The sequence below is a fragment of the Delphinapterus leucas genome, chromosome 19 (assembly GCF_059928025.1).
Source record: "Delphinapterus leucas isolate spDelLeu-1000000601 "Yukka" chromosome 19, BTC_Dleu_Yukka2, whole genome shotgun sequence".
In the NCBI taxonomy this organism is placed as follows: Eukaryota; Metazoa; Chordata; class Mammalia; order Artiodactyla; family Monodontidae; genus Delphinapterus; species Delphinapterus leucas.
In genome coordinates this window covers 20,818,638-20,838,347 of record NC_143147.1, presented here as the reverse complement: position 1 = coordinate 20,838,347, position 19,710 = coordinate 20,818,638, and the positions used below count along the sequence as shown (strand labels likewise).

Below are 19,710 nucleotides of genomic sequence, written 5' to 3'. Positions count from 1 at the left end.
CTCCACTGATATATGCTCAAATGTCATAAGTACTTTTAGAAGCTCCTCTCTACCCAGCTTCTTGTCTCCAGAGAGTCATTCCTTTCCCCTTCCCCTCTTCCCCAGTACCAGCCAATCCCTTTTATCCTGCTTGTCCACTTAGTTCCCCTTCTGCTAGAACTCCCAGCTCCCTGGCATAAATAACATCCTGAGGTAGAATTTGTAAAAAATTCCAAAGATCTGCCTCGATTCTGTTGTCACATTGGACTCATCGTCGGTAATATGTATCCTGTGCTTCTCCTAGGGTTTCACATGCTTTATCACATTTAATCACTCAAGTAGTCCTGTAACTCTATCCTCCTCATTCAGCAGATCGGGCCGCCGGGGCTCAGAGAAGCTAGGCGGTTTGGCCAGTGCAGCAGCGTTAGAGCTAAAAACCCACATCTCCTGCCTCCAGCTTTCCCACTAGCCCAAGGTCCCACTCGATGACATCTTTTGAAAGAATGGTCACATTCAGGAGCTGGGAAGTAACTTCTCTCAAGGTTTTATTGTGGTTGTTGTAATGAGACTTATTTGGGAAGGGACTTCTCTCTATAATCTAGAACACAAAAGATTAGCTCTATAGTTTCTTTTTAAAAAAAAAAATTTTTTTTTTTTTTTGTCTGTTGGATCTTCGTTGCTGCGCACGGGCTTTCTCTAGTTGCGGCGAGCGGGGGCTACTCTTCGTTGCGGTACGCAGGCTTCTCATTGCGGTGACTTCTCTTGTTGTGGAGCATGGGCTCTAGGCACGAGGGCTTCGGTAGTTGTGGCTCACGGGCTCTAGAGCACAGGCTCAGTAGTTGTGGCGCACGGGCTTATTTGCTCCACGGCATGTGGGATCTTCCCGGACCAGGGCTCGAACCTGTGTCCCCTGCATTGGCAGGCAGATTCTTAACCATTGCACCACCAGGGAAGTCCTACAGTTTGTTCTTGAATTCAAACCCATCTGGCATTTTTACTCATTCATATTTATGAAGACCTATGACATGCCAGACACCAGAGATAGAAACAAGACATGTGATTCCTGCTGTCACAGAAGCTAGTGGGGAGAAGACAAATAAATGAGCAGTTGTGGCATTTTAGTAAATACCTGGGTAGGGGACATACCGGGGTGATGGGAGCGTGTGACTGGGACTTATAAGCCAGACTTGACAGGTGAGAAAGGCTTCCCAAAAGAGGGGACTTCTGACTTGAAGACTGAAGGATGACGGAGAATTTTAGGCAGCTTGGGATTGGGGTTGGGTGGGCAGTAAGGTTTCAGGAAGAGGAAAAAGTAGTGTGAAGGCCTGGAGGTGAGAATGTGGCCCAGGTTGTCTCAGTTTTTGCTCATTAGATCAGATTTCATGATGTAGCTGTTGGAGAGACTTGGAAAAAGCAGATCAGTGGGGAAAGCTACTGACCACGCTCAGAAAATACCTATTTGTTTTTCACATCTAATCAACAGAAAAAACTCGAGTCTCCACTCGCATCCACCAATCCCTTCCTAGAAGATGAGCCAGCACCAGAGATGGAGGAACTGGCGATGGAAAAAGGAGACGTAGAGCAAGTAAGTCTGGTTTGCATTTCCCTGTGCAACCTACCTAATGTTTGTTTCTGAAAATGGGTCTGCTTGCTCTAAATATGATCCCTTGGCTGTTGACTACATTCAGAGATTACAACCTTGGTGGTCTTTATAGAAGGCCTTGATCTGAAAGTGCATTTAGAAACCGGAGTGAAAGAGCAGCCCTTCCTGCCCCACCCCTTGGCTCCCGAATGGCACACCGGCCTTAGCAACACGGCCAAGCTTAATTAATTAGCCCATGTGGTGGGGCAGCAGAACTCTGCCCTGCCTCCTTCATCATCTCCCAAGCTTGTCAGCTTAGCTTTCCATTGTCCCCTGATCTGGTCTGGTGATGACGTGAGTGGCTGAAAGATCCCGGGTGAAGTTAGCAGCACCGTCAGCCAGGAGAGGTCTCCGCTCAGCATAAGCCGAGCACCTTAGTCTGGAAGCCGGTGGAGAGGCCTGGAAACACCATGGTGACCAATGGCGTATTTGGAGACTTACTTTTCAGAGCACACCAGCACTTTCATTTCCTTCAGCTTTTTCTGTCCAACTCTAAATTTCCTCTCCCTTCATCCCACAGAATGGTGTTTTTGTTTCACTGCCATTTTATGGTGAGAGAGCTTAGAGCAATAAATCAGGACTTTTCCTGTCTGGATTAGTGATCCTTCTTTTTAATTTTCTACACTTGGCTGCTAGAGGATTATTTTATGGTATTGTTTTTGCCCCAGACATCACCGAAAGGGAGGCCTACTGGGAAGAGCAGCTCTGGGAAACCCGTAGCCACGCACTTTGCAGTTAACCCTGCATTCCTAGCATGGGGAGGGTAGGTGTACAATCCTGGCAGGAGCCAAGAGAGCAGAGTTTCCAGGAGCAGTTCTGAAGTGACGTCATCAAATGTGTCTGATCCATCGATTAAATAATTATAATAACATGGATGCCTCACATTTTCATGGTGCTTTATGGTTTAAAAGTCCTTTCCACGCTTTATTCCCTTTCATCCTCACAATGCCTGCCTTTCCTTTTATAGGATTTTATATGGGAGCTGCAGGTTAAGTGACTAGCCCAGGGTTACACAGTTTGAAAGTGGAGGAGCTGAGACCAGAAGCTAGGTCTAGAAGTCAGAGACTAGAATTCCTTTTCTGGCGTTCCTTCTATTACATCGGTGATGTCTCCCTGAAAAGTGGAGGACATAGAGATGCATCCCGTGAATAAAAGTGAATGGATAAAACTGAAGGGATACCTTGAGGCCGTATCCCAGAGATCTATGGGATTAGACGTAATTGATTTAAAGCCATCATATCAGCTAGGCTGGGAGAAAACAAAAGATTTCCTCTAACTAAAGAAATGCGTCTCTCACATTTTGGGAGGAAGGACTGGGGTGGGAAAGAAAACTCTGGGTGTGGAGCTCATCCTTCCCATGTATCCTCCACCCGCGCTTGGCACCTGCACCCTCTGAGCTGGCCGTGTGTAGCTGGGACGTTTTCAGGGCCCTCATGTCTCCCCAGTACAAGTGGCTGCCATTGTCATGTCCAGAATTGTGTAGCTGAGCACTCGGATGGCTGCCGTGAAAAGTTATCCCTTTCGCTAGTCATCTCTGGATATTACTAAACTGGATTATGATAGCCCCCATCAGCTACAAAATCAGTTTTGCCAGGTAACATATGATTTTTCTTTCTTGTGGGACTTTTTACTCATCTTTTAAGCCTGAGGTTACTGTCTTAAAGACAAGGGCCTGCTCATTCTAAGGACACAGAACACAGGTACACGGGGTAAAGCAGAGTCACGTGATGGGGAAGATGCCAGACTCCGGTTTGCCATTAGCTGCCTGCATGACCTTAGGTAGGCTCTTACTCTCTCTAGACTTCCCTCGTTTCCCCGTGTGTAGAGAGCCAGTGGTTCTCCAGCTGTGCTCCTTGGTGCCCTGTCAGATGCCACTGTGGGGAGTTGGGGTGAGACCAGGGCCCCCCTTTTCCCAGCCACTCGCTGGCTTCTGGAGCTGGGCGCACAGGAAGATGAGGAGCCAGGTGGGGCGCTCAGGGCAAGCCCACAGTGCACTAGCGGCAAGCTCGGCCAGAGGTGGCGGCAGGCCCCAGTAGTTGTCCTGGGTTACCCAACCCACTGCATCACTGCAGTTGGCAGACGGGTGGCCCTCGAGGTGAGGGTCGCTCCCTGCTCACCACTGCAGTTAGGCTCTGGAGGAGGGAGCGTGAACTTGAAAAGAGGTATTTAGTTTGAACAATCAGTTGCCAACATGTTCCTGATGATTAAAAACTGGCATCTGAAGAGGGACGGAGGGTACTCAGAGTATAAAAGGAAGAGAGAAGAAATAAGGAGTTTCTGGTTTTAAAAGGCACCCTTCTGGTGATCCGAGCAGTTAGATTTAATCTGTTTACACTGGATAGTAATAAAAGGAAATGAGACCAGCTGCAGACCTCCTCACTGTGACAACAGTAACCTTTTGTGATTCCATCGAGCTCCAGGAGGACATAGCTTAGACATCTGCAGCTTTTGGACGGAACCACACACTCCCGGACCCAGCCTGAGTGCTACTGCTAAGTGACTTAGTGTATTCTTTAAGCTGAGAGCAGCCCTTTGGGGAGCTGGACGGTACACAGGGAGTCACCAGTATGAGCCGAAATTCCAGCCCATTTCTTCTAAATATGAGCACAGCTAGGAGGCAGCCAGAGGCAGGAGGCAGCCCTGTGGAAAAAAAAGAAAACAGGAAACTTCAGGCAATCCCTCCCATTGTTCCCCTCTTGCTTCCAACTCACGTTGAAAACACTGTAAGAGGACAGAGAGCCATGGCGACAGGGCCCTCCTCACTGCCAGGAGTGCCGTTAGCGGGCAGAGGCTGGGCGGAGCGGACTCCCCTGTGGGGACGGGGGTCGGGCCACCTGCACTGTCTGGTTGTGCGGCTTTCTGAGCCACATCCAGAGGGCTCTGTGGGGCCTCATCAAGCACGGGGCCTCTGGGAGACTGATCAAGATGAGTTTGTTGGAAAATCATGTAGTCATTTTCCTTAATCATTAGAATCTATGTTTATACTGAATGAGCTCTTCAGACTTATCCATACATTTTTATCATGTATCACTTTTGTACATACATAAAAAGGAAAATATAAGCAAAATAAATAGGTTAAGATATTCCCAAGACTTTTTCACATTCAGAGTCTAACTCTGCTGAACCACTTAAAAAAAAAAAAACTTTTTATTTTGAAATAATTATAGACTCATAAGAAGTTGCACAGAGAGGTCCTGGGTACCCACCTCTCAGCTTCCCCCAGTGCTGATGGCTAACGTAACTATAGTGCGTTATCAAAACCAGGACGTTGGCTCTAACCCCGTTTTCACTCGGGCGTGGATGTCTGTGTTTCCCCACGGTGTGGTCCTCTAGGTCATCCGGAGTGTTGGTGATATGCCGTTTCTCAGAATGCTCCACTACTGTACCTGGGATTATCTGCCACGTTTTTTTATTGTTATTTTAAACTTTTTTTTCTTTTTTAATAATGTCAAACTTAGGGAAAGTTTTAAGAATATTACAAGGAACTCTCAACTATCTTTCACTTGGGTTCACCAGTTGTTACTATTTTGCTACATTTACTTTTCCATTTCCTCCCCCCTCCCTCTCTCTCTCTCTCTCTCTCTTTCTCTCCCTCCCTCCCTCTCTCTCTTTCAGAACAAGTAAGTTTATAGGTATCACACCCTTTGCCTCTGAGTATTTCAGTATGTATTTCCTTTTTAGGAAATATATTCACTTAAGAAAGATTTTCACTTAAATTACTACAGATCAAAATCAGAAAACTTAACATTAGTACCATACTATTATCTCATTTACACTTATATAAATTTTATAATGTGATTCAAGAGTGATAAATTGAAACATTGTCAGTAGTTGGAAAAGTCCACATAAATTAGTAGGTAAATAAAGCCAAATACAAAATACACATGTTGATTTAAAACATGACAACATTCTGTATTATATAAACTCCCATTTATAATTTCCAGAAGCTATCCTACAGATGTGTGAATATTTTTGTCAAGGGAAGAAGATATACATAAAGGGAATAATTATAATATTTATGAAGATTCTGTTTTAATTAATGAAAAGATATATGGCTATAGTGGCCATATTTTCCAGTTCTAAAATCAGGATATCTAATCCTACAGAAGTTATTCAGATTAAATCACATTTGTCTATTCATTTATCTGATCATCTTATTGAAAAGAATAGAATAATTTTTTTTAAAAGGTAACTGACTTGGAAAATGTAGAACAAATAGATAAGGACCATACCTTCACAACCATCATACTACATCATGAATCCCTCATTTTAAACTAATGGAAATGTGGAAAAACTCCTAAGGCACCTGTGAAATGAAGTGGGACTTTGAATCCAGTCAGTTTAAACTCAATGAACCCGAACTTGAGAGCCTCTTACAGTCTCAGCCTAAGGCCTGACTTTGGCAGTGGCTTCTGGATGATAAGAGAAAATAGCCCAGACTGTAGTTATTCTTAGGAAGGACCAGAGTTTCTTCAAATCCTGCAAAAAAAAATTAAAGACATGGAACTCTTAGAAGGTGAAAAGGGAAGAGAGTTAAACATGAAATTAAATGGGATATATCTACAGTTGACATTTAATTTTTGGTGATCATTACCAGTTTTTACAGATGCTTTTAACCATTACAACGTTTTATTTGTTTTCAATTACTAGAAGAAGGTAATCATTTCTGTCTGTCATTAGTGGGCTTAGCTTTTCCTCTTTTTATTAAAAGACACGAACCATTCAATTCAACGGGTGTGCTGTGCGTGCCAATTTATATCCAGATTGTACTCTTGTATCAAGCCCAGCAAAGGCTCAAGGACCTCTGTCTATTTTCAGATACCAACAGACAGAAATAGATAGAATTGGATTTTTTTTTAGGAACAGAAAGAAATATGTAGGAAGATCCTTGTTTATTTTTTAGATGTTTTGAAAGGGAATTTAAGTAGCAAATAATAGTTTTTAAATGCTTGCCTGCCCGGATGACCTTTTTATCAGTGGTTTCCCAGTTTCAGTTGGGGACCAGTACTGATCCAGGTTTTAGCTGGTGCAAGGCAAAAAGTAAAGACAAAACAGCCAGCCTGTGTGTCTATCTCTTTGTCTTTCTATCTGGTGTAAGGTCACCAACTAACTGTCTTTTCTTGGGAAGGACGGCCTTTATGCGACTATTTTCTCTTATAAAATGTTTGGGTATAAAAGTTCTTTTAGGAACTTGTGGTTAGAGTAGAAAGTAACGAAATAAAAAGTTAGCAACCCTGTGTTGACCCCCTACTTTTCTTTTTTTCTTATATTTGTTGGTGAAATTCAACAGTCTTAGGAAGCACCGCAAGACAGCAATGATCTACTAGAAAGAGTCCTGGTTTAGGAGACAGGAAACTTCACCATGTGCCTTGAGGCAGGCTGCTAACACCCTCTGAGCCTCCCTTTCTTTAGGTGTAAAATAGTAGTAATAATTCCTATATTGAGGATTGTTTTGAGGAAGAGATGAGATATTTCGTACCAAAGTGCTTGGCTCATAATAACAAGCAGTAAATGGAGGCCTTTACAACTGGATGGTGTGAAAGCACTTTATATGTTCCAAAGCACGGCACAGCTCTGCGGTGCTGTTATTAGCTAGAATTTACATTTTGAAAACATCAGTCAGATGATGAAGAGCTTCCAAATTGAAAACGCATGTGTTATCAAAGTAGCAATAAATCTTTCACCACGCAGAGCACGTAAATGATGCCAACAAAGCTGGCTTATTGTTCACAAACTGGCATGACTCATAATACAGGACATAGTCTCAGTCTAGTTACGCTGAGTGCTTCTTATCTGTAAGTTGGGAGTGAACTTTGAAGGGATGTTTTCTTTGAAACTGCTTGAAAGTTTGCAAAGATGGCTCAAGTATAGGGTTTCTTTTTTCTTCTTTTCTTTTCTTTTTTTTTTTCCTTTACAGCCAAAGAAGCCTAAAGCCCCAGACAATCCATTTCACGGCATTGTTTCCAAGTGTTTTGAGCCTCATCTCTACGTGTATATTGAGTCCCAGGACAAGTGAGTGATGCACATTTTGCTGCCTTCTGCATATCTCGCTCCTTGGGTCAGGGCTGGGGCCTCACAAGGGCACAGCTCCTTCTAGAGGTTGAAGGAGGGACTTGGGGCACCCGTTACCCTCCCTGGAAACCTGTTAAGGATGTTTTTCTGCCTTTTGAGTGTTATGATGTGTTGTGTCCATAAATCTCAGAAGCCTGAGTTTGACTCTAACAAGGTTCCAAACAGGTCCCAGCACCAACTTCCCAGGTGGGCGCTGAGCCCGTATCCCACTCTGTATGTCAGCCCGTGAGGCTTTACAATGTCAGGCGCTGCAAAGTGGAGAAAGAAAGCCTCATCTCTAATGTATATGTTTTCAAGTATAATTTGTTTTAACTTTTCACTGTGAAATCATTTAGACTTACCAAAAGGTTTTAAAAAGCTCTCATATACCCTTCGCCCAGAGAAATGTTAACAGTTTACATAACCGCAGTTATCCAAACAGGAAGGTACCCTTCTCCCACGAACGTCCTTTCTCTGGTCCAAGATTCAATCGTGCATTTAGTTGTCAGGTCTCGTTAGGCTCCGTTGAGCTGGAATAATTCCTCAGTCTTTTCTTTGTCGTTCATGACCTTGACACTTTTAAAGAGTGTTTGACCAGCTATTTTGTCCAAAGCTCTCAGTTTCTGTTCGTGATGTTTCCTCTTGATTAAATCAAGGTTATGCACTTTGGGCAAGAATACCACAGAGGTGACATTGTGTCCTTCTCAGAGCCCAGTGCGTGATGTCAGGAGGCATCTCACCTGGATTTGTCCTGTTATTGCTGAGGTTGACCTTGACCACTTGCTAAAGTGATGTCTGCCAGCTTTCTTCCTGTGAAGCCACTATTTTTTGCTTTGTAATTCATAAGTATCTTGGGGGGGGGGGATACTTGGGGACTATGTAAATATCCCATGTCTCATCATACTTTGCCCGCTCATTTTTCACATCCCTTGACGATTCCTGCCTGAAACAATGATTACTGTAGTGTTTGCCAAACATTGATCGTCTGTTTCTGTCATTTCTTCTATATTTACTCATTAGGGTTCTACTATAAGGAAGAGCTTCCTCTTCTCCCCCACTTGTTGATTTGTTTGTTTTTTCCTGTTTGGGCTGATGTGTTATATTTTCTTTGATGAATTATCATCCATTTAACATATGTGCTTTTTACAGAGGGGCTCCAGAAAATGTTTACAAAGCAGCCCACTGCAGCCAGGTTCCCTCACAGCCAGAAGAGTATGGTCATGTTCCAGTATCCATTGTTCATGCAAAGGACAGAGATCCCTCTTCATCCCTGAATCTCTGTCCACAGCCAGAGCAACTGTGGAAGGCCCTTCCATGCCGGAAGGCACATTTTGGAAAGGCCCGGTTTCTGGAACAGGCCGAACTGACCAGAGACAGGCTGGTCCAGGCTCTGAGGAAAGGCCCGTAGCCTAAAGAACACACGCTTGGGAGGACCAGACAGTGGGTCACACAGGGAGGACAGCAGCTGTGAGAAAGTTCTTGAGGGGAGTTCTCGGGGAAAGCATTTAGGTGCTGAAGTCCAGTCCTTTTTTTTTTTTTTTTTCCCCTAATGCTTCCTTCAGTTTAGCACATTCTTGCTTCCAAGTATGTTTCAAGGGTAAACCACCAGGTTAGGGGAACATTTCAAACGGCTATTTGTGTCTTAAATGGAACATTATTGTTATTCAACGATTGGATTTCATATCAGTAGATTGCTTCTATTCTTCTATTCCCTGATGACAAAATGCTTCATACGAAAACCCCAGAAAATTATCTTTGTAAAAGCGCTTCTACGTTAACGAAAACAACCTCCTCACCGCCCCCCACCTCACACAGAAGAAGTTGCCTTGACGTTTTTTGCCTTGTAAAGGCCCGGTTTTCCTCCTGCTCTCTGTCTATTGGGCTTGTGTCTGCAGGCGTGCAGAAGGGCGGTAGTTACTATTGCCGTTTAGTCCTTTGAAAACACCCTCTCTTCTGCATTCACAAAGTTTTCTCTCAGGATATTAATAAGACACCCTTACGGGGCCGGAAAAGGAGCAGCTCTTTGCCTGTTAGATGAACAGGTCTTGGAGCAGCCCACCCGTATGACTATTTTGGGACAAAGCCCTCTCTTCTCTTATCAATCCAAATTCTTATTTTTTAAAAGGCTTAAAAGCTATTGGGTCCAGGGTTTAAAGTGCACTTCTGAGATAACCATGTACTTTCTCAAAACTTATCTGGTCCAAAGAGTCAGTTTCCTGAATTATCTGGTGTAATTCTGGGATCTACTCTTTTCGCATGGCCTTGATTCGTATAAAGCACACTCATTGTTCGTGAGACTTTGGGCAAAGAGCCAGCCCTCCCTTCCTTAGGGACTCTCCATTTCTGTATGAAAAATGCAGTGCTGGCCCCTCATCCTGCCGTCTGGCCTCGCTGGGATGTTTCCACAGCACTAGTGCAGTAGCGGAAGCTTCTCGTAGGAGAACTGCGTAGGCTGTGCTGTTGTCGCTCCAGAATAAACAGCAAAAGCTTGAAGTAGAAAATAGAGTTCAAGAAATCCATTTCCTCGTCTGTTAAAGGAGAGCATCAGACAAAATAATGCCTAAAGCAGCAGGTTATTAACCTCTTTTGAGTCATAGATCCCTCTGAGAACCCGATGAAAACCACAGGTCCTCTTGCCAAAAAAACATCCACATAAACCCACACGCTATTTTGAGCACAATTTCAAGGGGTTCTACGAAGCTCGTCCTCCCTTAAGTCAGAGAATCCTAAGGCTGGGGAAGGAGCTCAGGTCGGGACTGATTTGGGACAAATTACTCCTCTTGTTGTAGTTCTGACTCAAAAATCTGCCAAGGGAGGAAAATCTGAGACCATTCACAAGTTCCCCGATGACTGAGACCCAACCCAGGGTAGTGGAAAGAGCATAGGCCTGGGTGCCAGACAGACCTGGACTTGAGTCCGCGCTCTGCACTCACCAGCCTGGGGCCTTGAGCATGGCCCTAACCTCTCCGAGTTTATTTTGTGCTCTCTACGGTCAAGTGAATAATGCCCCCCTCACAGGATTAGCGGTGAGGAATAAATGACATGACACGTTGTCACTCGGCACAAGTAAACAGCACTCGGGAACTGTGCCTGCCCTGCCCTTCCGGTGATCTTGTTCTGGACTGTCAGGTGGTTGGGTGGCCTGCTTGGTGCTGCCAGCTCTCTGTGGGCTTGGCATGGGGTCCACTCTTCCGTCTCCCCAGCCTCCCACCTGCCCGGGGAGAGTCCTGGCAGCACCTGCCCCAGCCCAAAGCCCAGCCTTGGTAGGAGGACTGCGGCGCCAGTGCCCAGGGAGGAGGAGTGGGGATGTCCCTCGGCCACCTCTTAGCTGGCTGGGCTGAGCTGTCCTCCTGTGCTTTGAGCAGTTTTCTCAGTTTTTGTCTATGTCCAAGGAGGAAGTTAGTAGTGTCTCTTCTACTCTTGGGGATGTAGGCGTTTTCTTTGGCTGACTTGCAGGAGACATTTCTCTCCATAGGCACTTTCTTCACTCCATTCAGTGACATTCTCAGTCCAAGAAATTATTAGGGACTCCATTTCTGCCCATTCTCCTGAGTTCCCTGTCATAGCTTTCGTTGAAATAGAACCCGCCACCTCTTCTAGCTGGGTGAAGCCTAGAGTCTCTCTATAAACTAATGTTGCTTGTTGTTTGTTTTGAATTAATTTCAAACTTTCAGAAGAGTTCCAAGAATCGTACTTAGAGCTCCTGTGTATCCTTCACCCAGGTTCCTCAGTTAACAGCTGTCTCTCCCGCCTCTGACACACACATTGACAGACACACACATACTCACGGATATATGCACATACATGTTGTTTTTCCTGAGAGATTCAAATTCTCAAATTGCAGGCAAGATGCCCCATTACTCCTTAATATTTCAGTGTGTGTTTCCTGTAAATAAGGACACAGTCTATGTAACCATAGTACAAACCATCAAAATCAGGAAGGTAACATTGATGCAGCACTCCCATTAAATCCATAGACCCCATTCCCTTTCCCCATTTGCCCCAATCCTGTTTTTTATAGATCTCAGATCCATTCCGGGATCACAGGTTACATTTATTTGTCATGTCTCTTTGGTTCAATCCAGAAGAATAATCTATTCTTTCTTTATCTTTCATGACTTGGAAAATTTTTTTAAATTAATTAATTATTTTATTTTATTTTTGGCTGCGTTGGGTCTTCGTTGCTGTGCGCAGGCTTTCTCTAGTTGCAGCGAGCGGGGGCTACTCTTCATTGCCCCGCGCGGGCTTCTCCTTGGCGGAGCACGGGCTCTAGGCACACAGGCTCAGGAGTTGTGGCGCACAGGCTTAGTTGCTCCACAGTATGTGGGATCTTCCCGGACCAGGGCTCGAACCCGTGTGCCCTGCATTGGGAGGTGGACTCCTAACCACTGCGCCACCGGGAAGTCCCACGACTTGGAAATTTTTGACACGTGTAGGCCAGTTACTTTGTGGAATGTTCCTCAGTCTGGTTCTGACTGATGCTGGCTCATGATTTATGATTCATACAGAAGTGGTGCCATGTTCTTCTCAGTAACTCTTGTCAGGAGACACACGGTATCAATGTGTCCCACAACTTGTGCTGGTCAATTTTACTACTTGGTTTAGATGGTATTGGCCAGGTTTCTCTATTAATTAATAAGTAATTAGTAAGTGTTGATTAACCTTGAAACCATATAAATAGCCTTTTTCTCGTCTTTCACTTACTTATTTTACCATCTGTTAATGACACTTGCCTGAATCACTTATTACTAAATGGTTGCCAAATAATTATTTTTCTAATTCCATCATTTCTTCTACATTTATTCTGTTTTAAGAAACAGCCTTCTCTTTTCCCCATTTATTTGTATCAGCATGGACAGATTCCTATTTGTGGATATAGGAATTTGGATTCCTATTTTATTCAATGGGTTATAGTCATTACTATCTTTTTTTTTTTTAACTTTATGCTCGAATAAATTTAGACCTACAGAAAAACTTCAAAAATAGTGCAGAGTTCCCATATTCCCTCTCCCAAGCTCCCTTAGTGTTCACATCTTACATAACTGTAGTACAGTTATTATCAAAATCAGCTAGTAACCATTGGTACAGTACTATTCACTAAACTCCAGGTCTATTTGGATGTTACCAGTTTTTCCACTAATGTCCTTTTTCTCTTCCAGGATCCATCATTTTTTGTTTTAATGCCCAAATTGTCCTGGTTTCGGCCCCTCCCAGCTAGTTTTCCATTCTTTTGCATGCCCCTAGCATGTTTTGAGTACTTTCTTTCTGGGCCAACAAAATATACCAGGCTCGTCTTGTACTTTCCTAACCCAGCCCTGGAGTCATCCATTTTTCCAGGATCCCTCGTTCCTTTGGTGGGAAATGATATTTAGAAACTAAGTCTGCGCATTGTATGTGTTCATTGCTGCTGGGGTGTCATGCTTCTGGGTCCTCTGAGCTGAGAGACCCAAGAAATGTTATGTATGTGTATATCTACATATCTATCTACTTTTATACCTATTTATATATTAAAACCTGTGAGTCTATGCCAGTAACTCCAGTTCTAACCTAACCTCAGGGTTTACTGGAGTGGCCCCTGTCCCATGTCTGTAACTACCTTCTACGGCAGTGAGAAGCTTGCTTCCCAGTATCCTCCGTGTATTTACCTGCTCTGTTTACCTGTGTGGAACCCGTCTCCCAGCTGTGCTCAAGCCAGAGCTTGACTCCCTGCTGGCCACACCAGAGCCAATTCCTCTGCCCCAACCACTGGGAAGGGGTAGGGGTGCATATTAGTCGGCGCATCCTTGGATGAACAAGTTCTCTAACTCCCTGGGGGTCTTAAGCCGCTTTGCCCGTACTCACCTCCTTGCCCACTTTTTCTGACTACCATCTTCCTCCCCCAGAGCCATCACTCCTGTACTCTCCAGTTAGAATACTGTTGCTGGGAATGTCAGCTGCAGACCCACCAGAAGAAATGGCCTTGGTCATCCATACCTAAGCTTGGTGTGCAGTGTGGTTTTCCTTCTCGCCGTGTTTTAATCTTCCCCTCTGCTGCCACCGCTCTGCAGTAGTCTTTACTCCTAGGTCGTTTTACGTATCAGTGGAACTCCCAGCAGTATTTCACATGGCGCCCCCAGAATGCTTATACAGTTCTTGGGTTAAAAGCTCAGGCTACAGGGAAGAGGATAAAAGACACCATCTGCATCCATGACGTGTTTCCTTAAGCTGCAGAGAAAGTGAATCACACCAATAATCGTAATACCATGTATCTGTAGAGCGCTTTAGAGTTTTGAAATCAAAGCATCGCATAGTGGTTAGAGCTTGGCTTTGGAGTCAGACAGGCCCCAGTTCGAATTCCAGCTCTGATAAATTCTGTGGCCTAGGGCAAGTCATCTTATTTTTCTCAGCCTCAGTTTCTTCATTTATAAAACAGGGATACTAATGCCTTCCGCTCAGGACTGTTGTGAGGATTAAGTGAGATTGTATTTATAATGTAGCCAGTGCGGTGCCTAGTTTATAGGCATATAGCCTAGTGTGAGAGAGAGACCAAAAAAAGTTTTTGGAACACAGCATGGAGGGGTAAAGGTATGAACAGTTTGCTGTGGGAATTCAGAGGTGTGTATGAACCTAACTGCAGGTCAGACTTTTCTCAGTCTGTGTCTTCTGCCTCAGCCAACTCCTCTCCTTCTTCCCGTCCTCTCCCCCCCACACCGTATTCTGTACTTACTTCTGACTCCAGGCCTTTATTCTCTTGCCTGAATCTGCTGTGGAATTTTCTCTCCAGTTTCCTCTGTTATTTCCTTTGTCTAAAACAAATTGGTCATATTGTCCGTACTGCAAAACTAGCATTTTGTTGCCATCTTGAGATCTAAAGATCATAATCATGAAGGTCCTATCTCCCCCAATAGGTCACAGCCTCTAATGGACAGATGCTGTGTCTTTACCTGCCACAGCACTGTGATCAGGACTTGACCCTTTTTAAACTTTTACTTGATTGTAATTGCTTTAGAGTATAAAAGGCACATCCCTGTGATTCCATTCAACAAGTCAGCATGCCCCGTGTTCCTTTCTCCAGTAGTCCTTCCTATAAGATCCTGCCGAAACTCAGGGTAGTGTTTGGTGCCTGGAAGAAATGGCAACCTTTGCTTTTTTTGTTGTTGGTCTCATTTAAATCTTATACTTGCTGCCCGCAGCGCCTTGTGCACACGAAGTGCTCCATCCATATTTGATTGGATTGCATCCCCTTTGCAAACTCATGAACTTTACCCGTTCCCATCCGGGTGACTTGTCCTCGTCTCTTCTGTGAAGGCGTTTGATTACTCGTCGTCTAGTGTCTCGTGTGGCATAGAAGCAGGCTGATGAATAGCGCAAGATGGAAGGGGGGGGGCCACTCTGGTCTATTTCTCGTTCACACCAGAGAACAATGTCAACAGCAACCCAAGAGACATTCTGCAAAATATGGAAGATCTTTAGTGTTTGTTTTTTTTTTAAAGAGGAAATTTTGTCTCTGTTCTATGATCACAATTAATTTACAGTCTTACTCATCAGCTTGGCTCCGAAATAGGAGGTAGGTGAGGAAGTATCCTGGCTTCAGCTTCCAGCGGCATTAGAGGAGTGGTTCAGGTGAAAATGCCTTGGAGCTCTCGTCCCTGTTTTGGTTGGCACTGTGGATTCGGAGGTTAGAGTCTCTCATAGGAAGACTCGAGAGGAACCCTCCCCTGCTGTTCCGTGCTCTCCTCCAGTGCACCAGCCCCGACCCTTCCACTCCCATCCCTTAGGAACAAAACGTGGAGGTTGATCCGCCGAGTACGTATTGGGCACCAACGTAACTGGGAGCCTAGCTGCACACAGAAGCTTGAGGGCTGGGCCTCGGGGGAGCAGAAGTAACGTAGACATTATCCCTGCTCTCAAGAATCTCACGATAGCATACGTGACACAGAGAAGAAGATTCTACCACTATAAAGCAAGCAGCTTTCACCTTCTCTGCCAACTTCAGCTCATAAGAAGTGACTGGCTACAGTGCTGTCTCAGGAAGGCTTCTGAAATTACCCTGGAGATCAGTGAGAAAGACATAGCCATTCCTGATGAGCATGGCCTACCACGGGCCCAGGATGGGAGAAGGTCAGCATGTTTCCTGAATAGTTGACACCCTCACACTGTATAGTGAAGTGTTAAAAAAAAAAAATAGTCGTCAGTGTGTTACAGATGACAGAAGTTGCAATTGAGATAGAGGACGGGTGTGAGTAGGAGTTATCTAGGTGCCTCCTGAGCTGAGCTGGGAGGGTGAGTGGACAGGTGGTGATGGGAGAGTCACCAGGGGACGCATCCAGGCAGATGCACAGCGTCAGGGATAGAGATGGAGCGGAGCGGCAGCTGAGGGGAGCCTGGCTGGAGCATGGGGTCGCTGTGGAGGAGATGTGGGAAATTAAATGGAAAGGTGAGACAAGAGGAGGGTGTGAGGAAGGAGGGTGGACACGGTGGAGCTTTCCAAGGTCAACTAACTCGCTCCTTCTCTGCTTGCTAACCGTCACCACCATCACAATGGACTGTCCTAGGCCTTAAGTTCTTTGAGGGCACAGTGGCTATATCTGGATGTAATAAACTTTCAATAAGAAAAGCTCTTGAGTAAAATGTCAATTTTCTCCTGTTCCTACTCATTAATACTGCATGTGGTTCTTGTCTTTTTTTTCTTGACTGCTATATAAATACAAAAAAAAAAACAAAAAACACAGCTGAATTCCTGTAGCCTTAGACAGCAACTAAAAAGATGCAAAATGTTAAGAGGGGTGGGAACACCCTCCTCTCCCCCATTTTTCATAGAGTACAACTGTGCAGGGACCCATTAATATAGCCCTGCTGGATGTGAACAGTGATGACTCAGTGTGACTGAGGCAAATTCAGTGACGTTTGAATGGGAAATGGGAGAAAGTTGCAACCATCATCACCACCGTGACCTGGGGCAAGCCTGGAGCGGCTCAGTATTTTCTCTCCTCCCAACATTTCTTACACCTTTGATTTTGGAAGTTGTTCAGAAGAAACTGCATTAAAGGAGAAAGAAAGCATTAGACTGTTTCTTTACAGTTTCTCTTTGTTTAGTTGTCTGTCTGCTGGGTACCTTTAGGTTAATGATATCTAAATATTTGCTGACATCATAACCTTTTTGTGTTTGAGGAGGTAGTAGGGTAGAGTGGGTAAAAGCATGAGGTTTAGAGCCAGGCTGCTTGGGTTTTAATCCTGGCTCCTCCACTCTCTGGCCGTATGACTTTGGACAAGGTCCTTTAATTTTCTGCACCTCGCTTTTTGAAAAGGAGGATAGTTTTAGTCCCTACGTCATAAGGTTATTGTGAAGATTAAGTGAAGTTCACGTATAAAGACTCTTACAAAGAGCTGACGTGGTGCCTGGTACACCATAAGTGTTCAGAAAATGAACACTGTCATTATTTAGGGTTTTCATTTGTGGAAAGGGGAGCAGGTACTGTTAAGGTAGTAGGACCAGCGCACACACTTAAGCGGTAGATTCTAGGCTCAGCTCTGCCACTAAATCGTGTGACAAACTTTCTGGGCCTTATTTTTTTCATCTCTTAGAGGGTCCAATAACACCTTATCTTTCTCCCAGGGGTTTGGGGTCAAATGCGGTCATGAAGTGCCTTGAAAAGTACAAAACAGCACACAAATGCCAAATTTTATCACTGCTGTTGTAGGAGTGGTGGTGGTAGTTAATGATGATATTGATAAAAATGGATCCAGGTTCTAAAAATGTTTTAAGTTAATTACTTTTTATTGAGGTACAGTTGATTTACAGTCTTGTATTAGTTCCCGGTATATAGCAAAGCGATTCAGTTATTTTTTTCAGATTATTTTCCATTATAGGTTATTACAAGATATTGAACATTGTTCCCCACGTTACACAGCAAATCCTTGTTGCTTATCTGTTTCATATATGGTAGTGTGTATCTGTTAATCCCATACTCCTAATTTATCCCGCCCCCCTTTTACCCCTTTGGTAACCATACATTTGTTTTCTATTTTTGCGAGTCTTTCTGTTTTGTAAATAGATCCATTTGTATTGTTTTCTAGATTCCACATATAAGTGATATCATCTAATATTTGTCTTTCTCTGTCTGACTTACTGAAACGGGTCCAATTTTAAATGTAAAAAGCATGAGGAGTGATCGCCTCGCGGCAGTCAAGCACGTTTGTTTTCTCTTTCTTGAAATAAAATAACGTTTCATGTTTTCTTCCTCCCAGAAACCTTGGGGAGCTGATAGATCGGTTTGTGGCTGATTTCAAAGCCCAGGGGCCACCTAAGCCCAACACGGACGAGGGGGGCGCCGTGCTCCCCAGCTGTGCCGACCTCTTTGTCTACTACAAGAAGTGCATGGTGCAGTGCTCGCAGCTCAGTACCGGGGAGCCGATGATCGCCCTGACCACTATTTTCCAGAAGTACCTCCGAGAGTACGCCTGGAAAATCCTCTCTGGCAACCTGCCCAAGTGAGTCCTGTTCTTCCTGGTCTGACCAGAGAAGTGAGATTCTGAATATACCTAAGTATGGAAATCTTTAAGGAAATCCACCCTGAAGCTGTTCGCTAAACTGCCAAGAGTATCAGGGAGGAAAACACCCTTATGGAGTTCCCAAGGGTCTGAAACTATTTCCTCTCAAATGGGATTCCACAGCTGATCAGGACTGCCAGAGGAAATCAGTACTGCCACGCTGGCCACTAGCATAGGTCAGATCCTGCCACGGTGGACTCAGGGGAGTCAGTCCCATTATAGATGTGCTTAGTTTACATGGATTCAGTGATAGGTACTTGGCAAAAGAAGTGGGGTGGTGGTAGCAATGACTTTTGAACAGCAAGGGCAGTTTCATTCAGGCCAAAGTCTCTCATGGTGTGTGTATCTTGCTCTCCTGGGTTGAGTCTAATGTTTAAAGATGTGGTAGGATTTGGGGAAAGGTGGTTGCATAGCATAGCTCCTAATTATAGCGACTTCACTGTTATTCTGGGGCATTAAAATATTGTTATATAGCTTATTACTTGAAATAAATGGATTGTTCGACTAGAGTTTTAGAGATATTTTGGTTATATAGCAATTTCTATTGTAATAGAATATGATCTGAAGCAATGCTTCAGAATCCAGTAATTATAAATCACTCCCATAGCTAAATTCAACAGTTTGGAATTTAGTTTCTGTCACTGTCACTAAAATGTGTCATATATAGGAGTTTTACATAATTGGGAGGAAAGAAAAATAAAATCCCTTCGCTGTACAAGAGATTTGAAGTAACAGACATGTTTTACACATGAGAATTTCTTTGAATATGATAAACATTATTTTTAAATTTTTGATAACTTTTATCCTGATTTTCAAAATACTGCAAGTTTGTTATAGTTTGTAAAACACAGAAAAGCACAAAGATGAAGATAAAAATCACCACCCAGTGAAAACAGGTTTAACTTTTCAGTATACATTTTTCTGTTCTTTCTTTATATGTGTAATGTGTGTGACTGAATGCTTCTGTTTATTTGTTTAACAGGACTGGACTATAGTGCTTATAGTTTTATACCCTGCTTTGTCATGATGTGAGCATTTTGCCATGTGTATTAGTCAGTGTCACAGCAGGAAACAAATGGTACTCAGCTGGGATGTTATTACTAAAGCCACTGTTTACAGAAATGGGGGCAGGTGAAAGGAACCAAGGGAGGAGTCTGAAGCATCCAAACTCTAGTGGGTAATTGTTACTACTTTAAAACTCACGTGACAGCTAGAGCTGTGGACGAAGGGCTGCCTAACAGAAACTTTAGTCTTAGGGGCCACGGTCACTGCCAGGACCACACTGAAGCAGAGGGAGCAGGAAGGCTAGTTGTTACTCCGACTTCTCTCTCCTCAACCTCTCTGACTTCCTACAGCCTCTGCTGATGGCTGAAACCAACAGGAGCCCAGGGGGCTGGGGAGCCTGGGTGAAAAGTCTGCAGAGGTCAGTCTCCCAAGCGGTGAAAAGGGAAGAGAAGAGCAGAGAACAGTCAGCACAGTAAAAATACTCAAGACACTTTTTTTTTTCC

At 44.1% G+C, this 19,710-nt stretch overlaps 1 protein-coding gene across 2 annotated transcripts in view; it reads left to right on the top strand.

Moving 5' to 3' along the window:
• The window catches only part of VPS53 (VPS53 subunit of GARP complex), a 138,795-nt gene that overhangs the window by 79,555 nt on the left and 39,530 nt on the right, over nt 1-19,710 (top strand). For both annotated transcript variants that reach the window (XM_089900652.1, XM_022596139.3), the window contains 3 exons: nt 1,463-1,564; nt 7,539-7,633; nt 17,900-18,142. In XM_089900652.1, coding sequence (XP_089756778.1) covers nt 1,463-1,564; nt 7,539-7,633; nt 17,900-18,142 — 440 coding nt within the window. The remainder of the gene's footprint in view (nt 1-1,462; nt 1,565-7,538; nt 7,634-17,899; nt 18,143-19,710) is intronic.